Raw genomic sequence first — 17,656 nt, forward strand, 5'->3', positions numbered from 1 at the left:
TCCATGTAGAACTTACGTAATGTCAACAACTACTTGCACATACACATGTACATACAATGTGGGAAGAAGATCGGAAATAAACATGAAATCAGCTTTTGGTTAATGAATTCAAAAAGTCACTGCCCTCAACAACAGAGATCAAGAATACTGTACACAATATGTTTACTATAGTGTTAGCATAAATGAATTGTGTGAGACAATGTTAATGTAAGGCAGTCTTGTATGAAACCTAGCATAAAGGTTTCAAGGTGCTGCACACATAAACATAATGTAGTGAGATATCAACATAACAATTTGTGATCACTACATGTAAAGCTTAATATTTAAACTTCAGCAATGGGTCAGCCATCAGCAAAAAAAAATTATTTTACAATTTCGTATTATATAACTGAATATCAAATGTAAGGTACAATTGTCACAAAAATCTGTAGCAACATGTACTGTACACACCTGTCCCTCCCAAAAACTATTACACTCACATACAAAGCACTATCTGTATGTATATCTACCACTCACCGCTACATGACATCTGAAACAAGTTGGCAGTCTCAAATTTCTTGAACACGTTTCCCTTCAGCTCCACAAACTGGTTAGAGATGAGGATAGTCAGTAACACATTACTGTGTGAGTTCATGGCCACATTCAGCGTGACAGCTTGAAATAGTGCCAACACAGTATGTAAGACTTGACATAGTCAAGGAACAATAAGAACTACTGTAGCAAAGGAGGAAAATCTAATGTTGAAAAATTTGCCTATGCTAATGTAATGACTCATGGAGAGAAAAATTCTTTAAAAATTTCTTAGTAACATGATCTTAATGTGACAGCTATAGTACAAAAGTGCATTAAAGGTACAAATCTTAATGTCATAAGGTTTTAGAAAGGAGTACATAATAATGAGCCATCAATGTTGAGCCATCAATGTTGAGCCATCAATGTTGAGCCATCAATGTTGAGCCATCATGTGTACATGCCCAATATAAGTACACGCACATGTTACCCAACAAAATTGTCCTGAAATAATCAGTACAATGTTACATATCATATGTACAGTACTGTATGTATATGAGCAGTAAAACGTCCTAGTGCTGAAAAAAAGTTTTTAATGCGAACACTACAAGAACATCTCCGAAAGGGATGCAGTATAATAGCAATTTGAACTTCTTGTAGGATATAAGTCATTACGGGCAACATGGAACAAACTATCACACTTCCCATCCTCATAGTATTCAGGAAACAACATTAATGCAGTCTACCCAATGAATAACGTAATCTATTCCTGGTAGGATATACTTACATGGTCATCTTGAATAAATTTTTAAAATATTTATTTAATTCCAAGAGTGGATGCGGAAACACTAGACCACATTAAAATATTATCAGTGAGTTCCTGTTCTACACTATAATATATTATATACCACTTTTAGACTCAATGGACTGTAACTAACTAAAAACACTATTTCATGAAGGATACACACATAGATGTTGGCCACACAGAAGTAGAATAGTGCCTCCAAGTAGTCTTGTTTCTTGCTCTTAGTTTCTAAAGCAACCCAGTAAAGGGTGTCAAGAGTGTCTTGTCCAATTGACGCTAACAATCGGTCAAATATCTGGATAGATAGTGTTACGTGTTAGAGTGACTTGTGTGCACTATACACTGCACCACACTTACGTACATAGAAACACACACATGTATGCACACACACGTACTACACACACAAACACACACACGCACGAGCAAGTACGCACGCACACGTACACACACATGCACTCACACACACGCATGTACGCAAACACACACACACACAAACACACACACAAACACACACAAATACACACACAAACACACACACAAACACACACACACACACAAACACACACACAAACACACACACACACACAAACACACACAAATACACACACAAACACACACAAACACACACAAATACACACACAAACACACACACACACACAAACACACACAAATACACATACACACACACAAACACTCACCTCCAACACATTAATGATGACGTACAATTTGATAAAGGACTGACCACGCACCATATGGTAGACCATAGAAGTGTCAACATTTCTCATAGCAATGACACACACTACGACAATCAGAGCTACAAACCAGCAAACAGATGCAAGTATATATGCAAGGGTACCAACATACAAGAAATACACTAAAGAATTAATACCAATACAAGCTGCAATACACCATTAAAAGGGCAGCCCTGAAGCACAGACACCCTAATAAACAGGACACTTGCTCACAGTGCATAACACCTCACCACACTTCAGCATGGTGTAAGGTGTCCAGAACAGAGGGATACATTGTAATACACACCCAAAAAATATGTCAATGCCATTACACAATACACACCAGCACCAACAGGAATACACACAGACGAACAGACACATTACAACAGGAAGTTGTATGCATACCTTTCAGTATGTCACAGATTTGTGCCGGCTCCAGTGATAACCTACAAGTGCACACCAACCATACCTGAACTAAAACAGCCATAAAAGAACACACAAATATTTACATGTTATGTAATGGAACATGTGTGCCCTGGTGAGCTAGATGGTCAGGATTTGTTTGAACCCTTTCAATCCCTTCACGTACTACATTTATTTAGCTACACATCAAAATGATTATGCAACCATACAGTAATAGAATATTTTCTTTAAGGATGTATAGTTTTATAACAATTGCACACATAGAAAACAAACACATGTACTGCACACATACACAATGAAACTCTTCTTTGTGAACAACTGTTAGACCTCTGCCTATGTAGGTCCCAAATCAATAGTACCACTAAACCACTGACAAATCTATGAACCTTTATAAGTACTGTATTTTCAATGGACCACACAGTATTCATAAATAACAAAGCCTTAGCCTTGTATCCTATATATACTGTACGTACACTTTCATTCATATTGTATGCACAGTGCATTACATCACTTGGTAAAATTTAAGTTAATCCATTAGCTTCTCGTCCATGGTAACAAGATACAGAGTATTAGCATTAATGACAATGTTTTTGTAAGATGACGCCAAGTTCCTTAGCTACCATCAACATGCTATGCCACACTATTAGGTGTCAAGTGACTTAAACAAACAGTTTGTATACATAAAGCCACACCTCAGCATTTAATGTGTCTGTGGACAAACCACTTTTGCACCCTCACTGATGTAAGTGAGGGTGTGTCACATTTGTATGCATAGATTATGAAAATTCCATGATGCAGAAAAAAGTATTGCATCCACTACATACAGAGCATATCTTACAAGGTTGTGTATAGTAATGAATTCTATTGTACATCCTTGAATAGGCATGCACTGCAGTTGAAACACTTAATGGACACTATGAAATGTGGACACCTTGACAATCATGACTCTTGTCCATGGTACCATTTTTGCAGGTGTAAGCATGCAAACATTTACACTCCTAAGATCAGCACACTTCCCTTATTAGGGCACTTCGGGATAGGGCCCAAACAACTTCGGTTCGAACATTCATCAACTAAAGTTCACGAATCTTTCAAACTTTTAAATGGAGCTGGTTCCTGTTTACAAATTATAAATCATAGCATATTAAATGTTAAATACATGTCTCAAAAGTTTGCAACACACACATGCAGTTGTCTGACTCAACAGTTTTACTGAGAAAACTTGAAATTGAATACCATAAGTAAAAATGCTTGTGGTTACTAGGTTTAAATACCATATAGCCAGAAATTTTCGAGGGACGAAACTTTCGTGAATTTCGCAAGTGATGATAGCTTCTTGAAAATATAATCGTGAAATGTTTCAGTTTATAGAACTTTTTATACACATAGCTTTCTAGACTTTTGTGAATTTAAAAACGTGAAAATCGTATTTTGCACAGTTTCGCAAAAGTTTCATCCCTCGAAAATTTCCCACTATACGGTACATTTTACTACTGCTATACAGTTGAGACAAGTGACTGGACCCACATAGAAACCTTAAAACCTCATAGAGGCATGGCCTGTGACCACCACTAAACCATCAACACATAACTTAATTAAATGCCAACTACCATATGTCTAGCTTCCTCCACGTCATTATGGAACACAGCAAGATGGATAGCTCAACTGTATCACTATCTAATTAGTAGCTATAGTTCGAACTGTTCAACCCGCATTTGAATGTTCGTTCGTTCGTTCGAACGAACCTTCGAATTCACCTAAGTTTGTCTGGGCCCTACTTCGGGATAATCCCAGAGTGTCAGGAACAAAGTTTCATTGTGGTTAAAACATTTTAAAATACCCTGGATTTGGGGACACCTCTTTGTAAAAGACGTCACCATTTCCCCATAGTAATTTTAATCTTATGAAGGTTTCATTACATTTACATAATTAACTTCAACCAAAACATCACTAGGCAATCACTACCTTATATGGTAACCAAGCATGGCTCAACCATCAGGACCAACTAACTAATCACCATCATCCTCCACTAACCCAGCTGTGCCTTAGCCACAAGAAGAGGCCTTGACAGACCTCCCTATATACTGGCCATGAATGACTAGAGGAAACAGAATCCCTCCAAAGACAGACCTCACCAATGGCAACCTATAAACAATGGCTATATGTTTTTACACACACACTTGGTCATATGATAAAGGTAAGGAAGTTATTTCATTCATTTGAGGTCACTGATAAGGCTTTTGATGGCAAATTGTAAGAATGGTAATGGCCTGACTTCTCAGGTTTGTATTGTATACAATGATTTGAATAAGTGAACATTTAACTATAAAAGGATAAGGAGTATGTTAACACTTACAATTATCATAGAGTCAGTCATACACTACATGTACTGTGCATACATAAGTATTCAAGTAACATCAGCGAATGGTACAAAAAATGGCTTTCTCAAAACATATCCATGTAAGTTGTATACATGTATGCAAGCGTACGCATGTGTGCGCTTGAGCGTGTGTGTGTATATGTATGCATGCATGTATACATGTGTGCACACGCATGCATACCACGTGTTTGATTTGGCCTATTTGTACCTAATTCATAAACAATTTTAGTCACAAAAACTGTATCAGTGGATGAGTGTGCGGGTAATAGTACCCTTGGAATGGAAAATTGAAATGGACTGTATGATGGAGACAACATACCATAGCTACAGCTAGCAGCTATATTCATCTACTGTACTGCCTGTCCACTAATCACTGGTCCAATGTTAAGACTGGATGAAATGCATATATGCATGCAGTAGTAAGCAGCAACAGTAAAAGTGGTCTGCATGCAACAAGTTAATTGTGGTCAGACTACTCCATATTACCATGTAACAATTTCACATGATAATTTGAAGTAGCTTCTAGTTAATAGTCATGTATTTTTGCCTATCATTAAGATTATCAGTACACTTTCAGCATCAGATTTTACTGACCCTTGCTACAGGTAGTTTAAGATATTCGTATCATGGGTCACGTGTTGAATCACATTTCTGTCTTACATTTCACTAAAAATTTTCAATTTAACATTGTGCAAAGTGGGAAAAATAATGGCACAAGAAAAAGCAATTATTCATAAACTCAACTGGCCTACAATTATCGTGGGACTTAGCAAGTGACCATGTGTACACTGTATGAAGTATCTGTGTATGCCAGCTGGAGATGAATAGTGAATCTGGGGAATATCACTCCAACAGATTGCATGTGTATTGATACATAAAAGAGAACAAACATCTGTCAACATGTGACAAAAAAAGTACATTTTCTAAAGGCAATGAGTGACCCCTCCTGTGTATACAAAGGGGTTTTGCTACAGTAAAGGCAGCATGCCAATGCCAATAGCTGTGCAGAGGATTTTGTTTTAGAGGTAATATTGTATGGGACTATTGCCACAAGTGCCCAATAAGAGGTCAGGTCGGATATATGCATAAAATCATTTGTTGTTGGAATATTTATGCAGCACAATTTGATGTTTAGAATAAACAAATGACAATACTCCCAAAATTAAAGTGAAGTTCAAGTATTTACATACCAATTTAGAGAGATTACAGTATCTTCCTCTAAAACGCTGCAATTTAAATATCAGGTTTTTGGAACCAATATATAGGTATGTACACGCCATTCTGAAGAGGCTCTATTGTACATGCATACATTTGGTAGTGAGAGTGATGAGTATTCAAATGTGTTTTCTGTTTACTAGATTCCCTCTTAACTATGGGAAGGGAACAGGGTTTTGATTAGGTCACATGTGACCAGAACAAATAAAACACACTTCACTTTAAAGTGTTCATGCTCACTCACCGACAACACAGCAACCGCCACATAAGTGTCGACACAGCCAGGAAGACTCTGATTGGCAGGAATGAGACGACAAACAGGAAGGAGTCGAGACAGATCAGGAATCCAAACAACATCAACTGGTGGAGTCATAAATAATTATTAAACATTGAATATGAAATATTAACAGTAGAAGTGTGATGTAAAACATGACATAAACACAATGTAATTTCAATACCAACACAATACCATGTATGCCCCTGTTCCTAAACAGTAACACACTGTACATTTTCTACTGATACAAACTAAGCAGCTTCATCCACATGTAGGGTTTAACCGGGTCTTGAACTGGTTGGCAAATGAGGCGTGTGACTTATTAAACCAGCTCCCTCCATTCTATGAGGAAGGGACGTATATTAATAGCTACTATACATTGGGAGATGTCTATAATGCATGGGCTAATATTTGGTGAGAAAATACGGTATACGTGGTTGGTAGGATTCATATTTGACGATTTTGCTAACATCTACATTGGATTTGAAAAAGGATTGCTGATTTGCCATAAAGCATTGGAGTCATGAAAAAATAATTGATAGGATTTTCCCTAATTATACCACACGGATGGTTATAAAGTACTGTGAATGGTGTAGAATTCCACTAAAAGTAACCAGGTGAGTTAATCACTTAAAACTACAGTCACCACCTAACATTGTTCAGCCAATTACTTTATATTCACAATAGTGTTTAACACATCTGTGGTGAACACAGTCATACTGTTTGGCTTGAATTTCACAGTCGCATCCTCAAAATATAAAGTCAAACCTGTGTGTTTCAGTTTACATGAGACTTTACCTCAACCTACGGGATGTATCTATGCGCTACAATGTGTTAGTTCATTTGATTTCCCTGACGTAAATGGTTTGTACAGTGTATTTTACACCAAGTGATTAAAAATAACAGAGCACAAAATAGTGATGGGCGATATATTTTGCTATATGATTATTGTCATAACAAATATCACAATTATCACGATTATTGTCCACTCAACTCTTGTAATGAAAAACACTAAACACATCGTGAATTGTTAATAAAATGGTAAAAATCACACTGAAAATTTACAAATATTTCTCTGACTATCACGAATCACGCACGATAATTGCTGGTTTTGATTATCACTAGTAAATGAAAAGTACACAATGTCGATTATTGCCAATAAAATAATCATGATTATCATGATAATTGAATATTGCCCATCCCTAGCATAAAATGGCAAAATGATGGCAAATCAGCGAAGTGGTAAGCACTAGCTAGTACTCTTATTGATAATTTTGTGGTAATAGGAGCAATGCATGGTGGCCCTTTGAAAATTCCCTGCCTGTGATTAGTCTTGTGCCCAGACCCCCTATTTCTTGTGCTTATCGGTTAGAGATTATACAGTATCGCTTGGAAAGGGTCTAGTCAACCATTTTTGTTCTGAAAAATTGAAAACTATTGTTGCATGCTAATTGCTGTTAACCAACTTCTAAGAAGTACAAAGAAGACTTTTGTGGCGCAGGTACTGAATGCATGCATTTTCGACTTCACACTTGCAGAAGGCTTCTCTGACCACTGAGAAGTCAGTTGACATTAATCAGCACATGACAAAAAGTTGCTGATTTTTGGTATGCAAAGGGTGTGTCAACAAAGACTATTAAATATGGCTACCTTGCATTCATATCCCAAATCATTATAGAAACACGGAACTGACCTTTTCTAATTCTCGTGGAGTTTGCATGAAAGTGGAGACTCGTCTGTGTTTCTCGCTGTACAACAGTTTGTCGCATTCCTGCATGTAGCCTCGCGTGAGCTCCGACCTCACGTACGAGAACAGCGAAAACACTACAAAAATATTCTCAAGTTACCCTTACAAGTAGTGTTTACAGACTCGCTCACCTTTTCGTTCTTTGTTTTTCATACCGTACCGTTGTCGGTAGAAAACCCAAACCCACAATCGTTAGTTGTACGTGTAGAAAGCATTTTAAGGTTGCATCAGGCACGCCTCCGTTTTTCTGCAAGTGCCTTCATCTTCCGCAGTACGTTGTTAACATCAGTAACAATGTTTGCACTTAACAAAGCATGGGCTCTGCTAGTCTGGCCCCCTAATCGACTGAGCCTGAACGGCTGCGGTTGTTAAAACAGTTTACCCGCTTGGGTAAATTGGTGGTAATGTGATACATGGTCGATAAAACCACTTTAGTCTCCAAGAGAGCTACAGTAATACCCAGTGGAGATCGTAGTACCTGTAGTCTTCTTACTCATTGTTGTCTTGCTCATCAGTGGTGACTCTTTTTTTTCAGCCCTGAGTCGCAATTCAAGTGAGATGATAGATAGGGCTAAGCATGGTAGCTATCTGCTAGCCAACAATGAGGTAGTGAGTTGTTGTTGTTCGAGTTGTTGTTTGTTGAAAGTTACCAACTCACTGATCTTCAGCAACATCATGTTGTTTTGTCACAGTATAGCTCTGACATGCCTTGGGAAATGATTGCATTGTGTGTCATCCATAATCAACTGCTACATATCTAGTCATGCCATTTAAAATTGAACTAAACTGAACAATGGACAATGCATAAGGTATATGGAAAAGATGCTGTCAAAGTCTTACTGACCCATACAATGGCATGAGCTAACTAGAGGATCATTGCTTGCAACACATTGAACAGTTGTAGCTAAGCTTATATCTGATTTCATGTGTCCAGCTGCACGATATTTGGCTTGCCTGATGTTGTGTGTAAGTATAATTCAGTATCGGTGGGCATCACATGATATTTTAGTGGTTAGTACCCGGGTTATTATGATACAATAACAATCATCTGATCTATGTAGGTGGTATTGGATTTCTGCATCTACTATAGTAGTTTATATTTCAAGTTGCTAGATGCCTAGGCCTGTATCATCAGCTCCCAGCTCTCCTAGCTCCTCACAGCTATGGGATAGAGATCAATGCAAGCCGACTCAAAGTCAGCTACACTCCAACCAACACAAGGGTGCTGAATATATTAATTTCCGGGGAAGTGTACATGTAGCGATGCTCTTTCTACCAACCCTTTTCGCCAGTGTGTCGGATAGCTCAATTTTCTGTGACTCAGCACTGAATCACGTGAACGTGGGAGAAGCGGTCAGGTTGCCAGATCCCAAGTACTACGATGTATCATTTAGACCACTCATCATCGGTGTGGATAGCGTGTATTATCATTCTACTGTTCTTCGATGGGCCAAGCAGAGCAGGTAAGCATAGTAAACATCGGAAGGTTAGGCCCACCCCTCTTTTTGCACGCCTATGTCTTCCTTGAACCACCAGGCTATTGTCCTCTTCGCTTCTTATTCCTAAGTATGTCAGCGTACTAATATGTTGTGTAAAAGATGGTTCCTGTGTTAGTTCGTCTCGTAGTTCGTGGTGGGCATTACCTAAGATATATGCAGTGTTAGTATGTCAATGTGTTTTCTTAGTTGCAAGTGCAGAATTGAATGCTGTGGATGCTAATGGAAATGTAAGAAGCTTTCAACTCAGTAGTACAAGTAGCCCAGTCATTTACAAACCAGCAACATCAGCAACTCTCCCATCCATTCCTCCATACTGCAGGAGCTCTTTAGTGGACTCTTGTTTGCAAGCCGAGGAAAATGGTACCTTCTTTTATGCTCCAATGGAGAATAGTGTTACAGTGATCAAACTGACTAATGGACAGACTACAATAATGAAAGAAGCCATTTCATTACCATGCTTTCCAAATGACTTTGCTACTGTGTCTAATAGTTTACTTGTTGCATGTCGTGATGCTGCAGACTCAGAGACAGAGGATTATTGTAAAGATGATACTTGTGGTAACATACCAGCAGATCTGAATGGTCGTGTCACTCCAATAACATATAGTGGTGTAGATGATGAAGGTGGCAGTACACAAGGTCTAATTATAGCAGCTACCACCAGCCATCAGCTTGTCACCTTTATTGTAAGCATTTCTCAGAGACGGGTGTACAATCTTCCCGATGATTGCAGTGAACCTGTAAATTTTTCACGACAAAGGTCAGCAGTATTACTGACTTGTACAAATGAAACACAATTCTGGGTCAATATCACTGATGAACTAAGTAATGTCAACTTCTACCTACTTGGTTCAAACCATGGACTACTGCTCGCATTATCAATTCATGGCTTTGCCTTATTCCTGGCTGGTTCACAACTGACCCTTCAGAACATTTTAACTGGTAATGCAGTGACTCAGACTATAACAATTGACAATACTAATCATACTGTCTTTGGTGACTTCACAATTGATGGGAAATTTGCAGTCGTTGCAGTCAATAGTATGGCAGTTTTATTTATACGTGTTCCAGAAGCTATCACAGATAATGATGGCCAGCACTACCACATTATGACTACAACAGAACCACTTTGTCCCACATGTCCAGCAGTGCAGTTTCTAAGTACAACCATTGCTATTATCAGTTCGTACAACACACCAACCACAACAGTATCAGTTGTATTACTAACCCAATGGCCACCATGTGTGTACATGAACAAAATGTTGAATGATCAGCCAAGACAATACTGGCTCAACCCTAGTGCTCCTCTTCCTGTAAGTTGTGGGGTAGGACCAACATCAACTGCTACCACCTTGGTGACTTTACCATCTGTTACAACAAGTACACCACTGTCTCCCATTTCAGTGTCACCTACCCCCAATAGCAGTACTAGTCCTAATTCTGACAGTGGTGGTCTATCCTCTGGTGCAATTGCTGGTATCATTGTTGGCATAGTGGTGGCATTAATTATTATTGTTGTACTGGTGATATTTGTGGTAGTATTTGTACGACAAAGTCATGGAAATGCACCAGAACCAGCTGCCCATAATGACATACCTGATGATGCTGTGCAAAATGTTGATGAAATTCAAAATCATTTTCCAATAGCTCGGTGAGTTTAAAGTGTACTGCAGCTACATACTTATTTTGTTTGTACACTGTTTCTCCAACAGACAAGAAAGAGTAGTTCCCCCCACAACCACTTCTAACATGGTAACAGGACAAAACACAACAACCCATAAGGAACAAAACTTACCATCTCCAGTTCGTGTTTCCACAGCTTCACAAGAAGAATTAAACATGAAATAATATAGTTTGCTATTAATGTATAAATCTGCAGATATATTTCTTTTATTACACATTATTTATAATAATATTATACTACAATTGCAATGTTAACTAAACACTATCCAAACTACGCTATATAAATACAATGATAAGGGTGGTAATACTGGTAAGTACAAAAACTATCATAGCATTTTGAGCATACAAGCACTACACAGTGCAACCATGCACACCCAACAACTTGGTAGATTTGCAGCAACCTAATAATTATGCAGGTTGTAAATCCAATATATGTATCAGCAAGTATAGCTGTATAGTCAATTCCACAGCAGGACACCTGTGGCATCATTAAATATAAATACTGCAAATGTCTTTAAATATTTTATAATTATGGAAATTTCCATTGTACAATATATTATCTGAGGGCGATGTTGTTGCATCATTATAAGAATATGTGTAAAGCTTCGTACTGTCTTCACATGAATGCTTTTGTTTTTTACTACCAGTACCAGACTGCAGAAGTGAGGTTTGCTAATGAAGATGACAGCATTGATCGTTTTAATAATCCTGTTTGGAACATCACTGATGACCGCAGTAGTGAGGCAATACAAATGTCTACGTTGAACAGTAATGCAAGCAAGAAGAGTACAGTGAGACTACCAATGCCACACTAAAGGAGAAGAATACAAATGTCGATGGGAATAATGAGGGGGACATGGTGTTAATGATGATGAAGGTTGCTATGGTGTGGAGACTAGAGAAGACCAGATCAGTTTGCAGAGTATATTGATGGTCTGGTCATTAGAACTATACAACACTAATTGTGACCTGTGCGTAACACACCATTTTTTGTCTTCAATTTTGTCAGTTTTAGTATCTGTAGCACACCATTTTGTCTTGCATGTATTTTCTTTCAAGTTAATATCCATATATATATATTAGTAGTGGAGCATCCATTGTTAGCTATTCATGTTATATGTGGAGTATTATACTGACAGTCTTCCATTTTTGTCAGATGGCATGCAATTCTATAACAATCTTAGCAAAATCAAGCACAAATGTACACATGCAAATATTTTGTACCATTTTGATTTCAATTGTGATTGCATTTAATTGTAGTATGCTGTCATTTTTCAGTAATATAAACTATGAATGTTAACTACAATGGGTTGGTGATCATTTGTCTTGCAAACATCAAAATGCTTCACTGCTTTGTATCTTATTTTGCACCCACAAACTATGCAATCTAATAAAGTATTCAAGGAACAAGTCTTTACCGCTTTACGAAATTTACTCACAAGTAAAAACCTTGATTGATTATGTACCAGAAATGTGTTCACAATATTAAGCCAAACCAACAACTCTCAAAAACTCACAGACATACAGGACATAATTCTGACAAGTTTGTGAGTTCTACAAACTCATTACTAAAACGCCATACTACGTACACATTACTAACGTATTTCAGCTTAACTGAGCCCTCCTTTTGTAGTAGACATAGATTACGAGTCCAATGATAAGGGTAGCAACTATATCACACCACCAACAGTAGATTCAGCAATATTGCAACTTCTCTTCAGTCTTCATGTCAAACACCTTTGAATTAAACTTGTCATTCAAATTTTCATTGCATTTTTGAGAATATGGACATATTGCAATTGAGTATACAAAAAAAAATCACGATGTTACAAAAAATGTTGGGTATGTATAGCAATGTCTACCATGGCATTAGTACAACTACAACAATGGTACATAAAGCTATAAAAGCTGTCGGTATAGATCAGACAAAAAAAATCAATATAGCAAGTAGTACTGCATGAATAAGATATACATGATACTACAACAGACAAACAATCAAAAAGGTGAGAAAATATATAAAAAATGAGATTAAAGTTGTTTAATTGTTACCAGTTAGTGCTGCATAGTTCCAATGACCAGACCATCAATGTATTCTTTCAAACTGATCTGGTCCTCTCTAGTCTCCACACCATAGCAACCTTCGTCATCATTAACATCATGCCTTGCATTACTCCCATCAACATTTGTATTCTTCTCCTTTAGTATGGCATTGGTAGCCTCACTCTTCTTGCTTGCTTTGTTGTTCAAGGTAGATGGTTGTGTGTCATCAGTCGCCTCACTAGAACTATGACCATCGTTGAAGTTCCATACAGGATTGTTAAAACGACCAGGAACAATCACAATGCTGTCATCTTCATTATCGAACCTCACTTCTGCAGTCTGGTACTGGTAGTAGTATCTTAAATTTAAAAAAAAAACAACAATAATATCCATGCAATATGACAAGCAAAAGACCTTCAGCTTGGATTATTATTAGACAGTGGGAATTTCCGAACCCACAAATTTTTCCCTCAATAGTCTTTCAAAATCAAATGTCCCTTACATCCTGCTATGCACCCTCTGTTTTTAAGTTGGCTGCTTGCTATACTACACATACATACCCAAAGGTACTCACCGAATGGCTGCAAATTTACATCTATACTAAATTCATAAAATTTCTATACGGCAGGTTTGATACTTTATGTACTGATCCCTCACGTGTTGTCAAAAGTATATTCGCCAAAAAGATTAACAAGATAAAATTGTTCCTTAAACATTTCTAGGCATACAGTACGTATGCAATGTAAAAACAATTATCCTTTAGAATTCGCTAATGATGGCAAACTGCAAATGATCTGTTAACAAACTACAAACACTAAAAGACCATTTGGTCCAAACTCTTGCATTCACAAACTTTCTGGGCCACAGTTTATGACTTCTACAAGTATCCTTAAATCATAAAATTAATTCATAATACCTTACTATTATCCAAACTACTCAAGTAATTCACATAAACTCACTGAGTCCTCCTTTTGTAGTAGACATAGATTATGACTACAATGACAAGGATAGCAAGTACAATAACTATCACACCACCAACAGTAGATCCAGCAATACTGCCAACATTTTGGTTTGAACTCCCTCCAGTCCTCACGTCTAACACCGCTGCAGTAGGCTTGTTCTCTGTTGAAAGTTCAAGGGTAAAAAAATACCTGTATGGGGTGACAGCATATATTGTTGTAATCAGCTCGATAGGATCCATACTGTACAAAGCCAATCCATCAGGATTGTCGGACATCTTTAAGGGCACAAACAATATTCCAGACATGTACTGCATAACACATTTGTTATCCACACAAATCTCATTGTCACTATCTTTCTTGACATAAGCAGTGTTATTGCCCTCTAGTGCTCTGGCTATGTCTATGAAGTAGACTGCATCACGGCTTGTGCACACAAAGTAGGTGGTGTGATGGACATGCACAAATATTCCTTGACTGCTCAGTTGAGCCTGCAAGCCTATCACCTGCTCAACCTTAGTGGCATTGACTGCATTGCGGATGATGACTATTTCTGATATTAACAGAACTACAATTCCACCAGAGATATGTACTGTACCAGAGAAGGCACCCAACTCATGAAAAAATTCTGGGTTTGCACTTGGCTGACTGATATTAAGTAGCACAAGACCAGAATTCTCTGGTGACACTTTTAGAGCACACTGCATCATTATCAGTTCTTCGTTAACATAAAATAGCTCCTGAATAGTAGCACACAAACTTGATGGTCTGCGAAGTCTTCGTAAACTATTGTCCTCCAAGCCTCGCCGTACTAAATATCCCCCATCACCAAAATATATAAATGATATGTTTTCACCATCTTTCTCTTTGACTGATAGAAGAGAATTTCTACTGGCTCTCCTTGATGATAGCGGGAATCTATGAAGACCACCATTAGGTGCATACCACGTATTGTCAGTTCTCCTATGTAGTTCAACTATGTCCACCGATGTACCCTGTGCTGCACAGTATATCCAGACTACACCTGCTTTGCCCAAGTGCAGCAACAGTGGGTCGCAACTTCCGATATCAATGGAATATCCATCATTGCGAGAAAGTACATGTACATTGGAATTGTTTGGTATGAGGTAGCGATTGTCAATTTGGAAAATGTTATAAGAAGGATCGCATGTGTGGCAGGGTAGCCGGAGACTTTGTTTACCTGACTGAAACTGAGGTGGGTACCTTATTGTATGACCATCCTTCAATACAACAGTGGTGACATCTAGATGTTGTGATAGGACAGAGATATTTCCATTCAGTGAGTTCAACACATCTTCAGAATAACAACCTAAAAAAAATAACAGATTTAACACGGAGCTGTGAATCAACAAGTTTTCGACATGTTGTTGTGGGCAAATTGAAACAGAAATAATCATGACTCAGCGATTTTTAGTATTGATTCAAGTGACGCAAAACTGCAAAGGTACTGGCGAACACTAGTAGAACAAACATTTAAACAAAACAACGTACCTTTCAAGAAGTGCAACAGGAAGAAGACAACATAGTTGCACCACAGCTCCATTTAACACAAAGATCACGTGAATTTAGGGTATTCCCTTATTTATCCGTAAAACAATTTCACCACGTTTACGGAAATCGTAATATGGTGACCCTTTGCACTTTAAGGTTTCCAACGGTGTGACAAACACTTACAGTAAAATTTCGTGTTATTAACTGGGCTTATATAAGCGCAGCCATCCTACACGCTACATAGTGCAATGTGTTACCTTGGACATTAGAGTTGTTAAAGCGAGTACTTATCGTTGTATTATAACCATGAGTGAATCATCAGAGATTTTGGATGAATACGAGCTAATCAGCCAACGAGGCAGAGGAGCTTATTGTAGGGGAAAGTTGCAAGAAGCAACAATGTACTTCGAGGAGGCCCTGAAGATTGAACAAGAGATCCACTTGAAGGCAGTGTTGCTATCCCATAAAATATCGAGAGACAGTGTCTGCAGTGACGCGTCTAGTAGTTCGAGTGATATAACCGACGAACCGTTATTCGCATCTAGTCCCATTTCACAAACACCTCCAACGACGCCTGGAATATCGTACTCGGCGAAGAAATTTCCTGAAGTTTTGAAAAGATTCAGAAAAGGTTTTGCTACTGCAGAAGAGGCAATAGCTACTCACCCGGACGAAGAAACTGGTTATTTGCAGAAAGGAGCTATTTTGTGCGCGTTAAACTCGTGGGATCAAGCTCGGGAGGTTTACTGCCATGGGATTCGCAGGTGTAGAGACGGAGACAAGTTACGCCAGGCTCTAGCGACTATCAGTAGACTGGAAAGTTTGATAACAACATGTGCGGCAGCCGATAAAACTGATTACGACATGATCTCTTTATCAACGTGCAGCAGTGGTAGTGAACGATCCGGAATCGACAAAACTGGACTGAGTCCTAAACAGTCGTGCCCGACCGCTACACGCTTCAAGCAAGTCACAAACTTTTTCTCACGGCTAAGGAACAGTGCTTTCTCACCAAAACTAGTCCCATTGAATGACACATCGGAGTATAGATCACCTATGACAAGAAGTGTTGGAAACCTGTTAGACGATGAAGAGATGAACACATCACCAAAGTTGGGCTGTAGAAGACAGAGAAAATGCCGATCAGTATCATTTGATGATCTTGACTTTCACCCTGGTGTAATTGATTCAACGAACAACAATAAACAAAGGAGACGGTTCAAGTCAAGATCAATATCATTCGATGACCTCTAAACAGTCAGTTTATAAATTATTCTCTTTTTTGAATGCACTCACAACCATACATGCCAATTGTACATATTAATTTTGCTTTTGTACTGTGTCCATTTGTGCTGTTGTCTGTATCAATGTTGAGACTTGACCAAGTGTATTAAAAATGTCAACTGAACTCTGAAATGTTTGGTCTTTGGGTATAAGGATGCATGGGCTCTGTGTAAAGGTACAATAGAATTAACGTAATGAGCTTAAAATCCATGGGCTATGTGGGTAAGATTTTTGCCTGGCACAACAAAATATTGGAAGGGCAAATACCTGGTTTTTACAATTCAGAAATTATGTCATAGAAAAATGGATGATGTCACCCCCTTAGTGTGCAGAAACTTGTCCCCATAAATTATTGTAACACATACCAGTGGTAACATTAAATAATTAGCTGGTGTTAGGTCATTTTTTTATTTAATAAACTTGCAGATCCTGCTTGACAAGGAATGGTAGGCTGACAATGTGTATAGTAAACACATTAAACTGGCTTGATTATTTGATTGTCTACAAATTCCAATATGGATACAGCCAAAGTTGAAACTACAAGATATTGTAGGTTAGCTTTACCAAACTGCTAGATGAATTCCAACAAGATAC

General features: G+C 38.1%; 3 protein-coding genes across 4 annotated transcripts in view; 1 reads left to right on the forward strand and 2 right to left on the reverse strand.

The window, feature by feature from the left end:
* Positions 1 to 8,642, reverse strand: part of LOC136238144 (transmembrane anterior posterior transformation protein 1-like) — a 32,899-nt gene extending 24,257 nt beyond the window's left edge. The window contains exons 1-7 of one of the 2 annotated variants that reach the window (XM_066028496.1): positions 8,217 to 8,642; positions 8,032 to 8,162; positions 6,309 to 6,424; positions 2,452 to 2,492; positions 2,014 to 2,129; positions 1,475 to 1,610; positions 517 to 684 (exon numbers count right to left, since the gene is read on the reverse strand). In XM_066028496.1, the coding sequence (XP_065884568.1) occupies positions 517 to 684; positions 1,475 to 1,610; positions 2,014 to 2,129; positions 2,452 to 2,492; positions 6,309 to 6,424; positions 8,032 to 8,162; positions 8,217 to 8,238 (730 nt within the window). In that variant the 5' untranslated portion in view covers positions 8,239 to 8,642. The remainder of the gene's footprint in view (positions 1 to 516; positions 685 to 1,474; positions 1,611 to 2,013; positions 2,130 to 2,451; positions 2,493 to 6,308; positions 6,425 to 8,031; positions 8,163 to 8,216) is intronic. The other variant, XM_066028495.1, reaches the window with a different exon arrangement.
* LOC136238143 (uncharacterized) lies at positions 8,522 to 11,520 on the forward strand. The gene is made up of 3 exons (XM_066028494.1): positions 8,522 to 9,548; positions 9,771 to 11,235; positions 11,297 to 11,520. The coding sequence occupies exons 1-3, from the start codon at positions 9,467 to 9,469 to the stop codon at positions 11,430 to 11,432; spliced, it is 1,683 nt and encodes a 560-aa protein (XP_065884566.1). The 5' UTR covers positions 8,522 to 9,466; the 3' UTR covers positions 11,433 to 11,520.
* Positions 11,521 to 13,011: 1,491 nt separating this feature from the next.
* Positions 13,012 to 15,933, reverse strand: LOC136238285 (uncharacterized). Its single transcript, XM_066028682.1, has 3 exons — positions 15,779 to 15,933; positions 14,267 to 15,596; positions 13,012 to 13,665 (listed from the first exon to the last, which is right to left on the reverse strand). Exons 1-3 carry the CDS (start codon positions 15,828 to 15,830, stop codon positions 13,320 to 13,322), a joined length of 1,728 nt encoding a protein of 575 aa, XP_065884754.1. The 5' UTR covers positions 15,831 to 15,933; the 3' UTR covers positions 13,012 to 13,319.
* Between the last annotated feature and the right edge of the window lie 1,723 nt (positions 15,934 to 17,656).

Source organism: Dysidea avara, chromosome 11 (assembly GCF_963678975.1).
Source record: "Dysidea avara chromosome 11, odDysAvar1.4, whole genome shotgun sequence".
NCBI classification, from domain to species: domain Eukaryota; kingdom Metazoa; phylum Porifera; class Demospongiae; order Dictyoceratida; family Dysideidae; genus Dysidea; species Dysidea avara.

Coding starts and splice junctions, on each gene's coding strand:
- LOC136238143 (XM_066028494.1), top strand. CDS start 9,467: ATGTATCATTTAGACCACTCATCATCGGTGTGGATAGCGTGTATTATC. Junction 9,549..9,770: donor CGATGGGCCAAGCAGAGCAG/GTAAGCATAGTA, acceptor GTGTTTTCTTAG/TTGCAAGTGCAGAATTGAAT. Junction 11,236..11,296: donor AATCATTTTCCAATAGCTCG/GTGAGTTTAAAG, acceptor TTTCTCCAACAG/ACAAGAAAGAGTAGTTCCCC.
- LOC136238285 (XM_066028682.1), bottom strand. CDS start 15,830: ATGGAGCTGTGGTGCAACTATGTTGTCTTCTTCCTGTTGCACTTCTTG. Junction 15,597..15,778: donor CCTGTTGCACTTCTTGAAAG/GTACGTTGTTTT, acceptor TATTTTTTTTAG/GTTGTTATTCTGAAGATGTG. Junction 13,666..14,266: donor TACTACAAAAGGAGGACTCA/GTGAGTTTATGT, acceptor TTTAAATTTAAG/ATACTACTACCAGTACCAGA.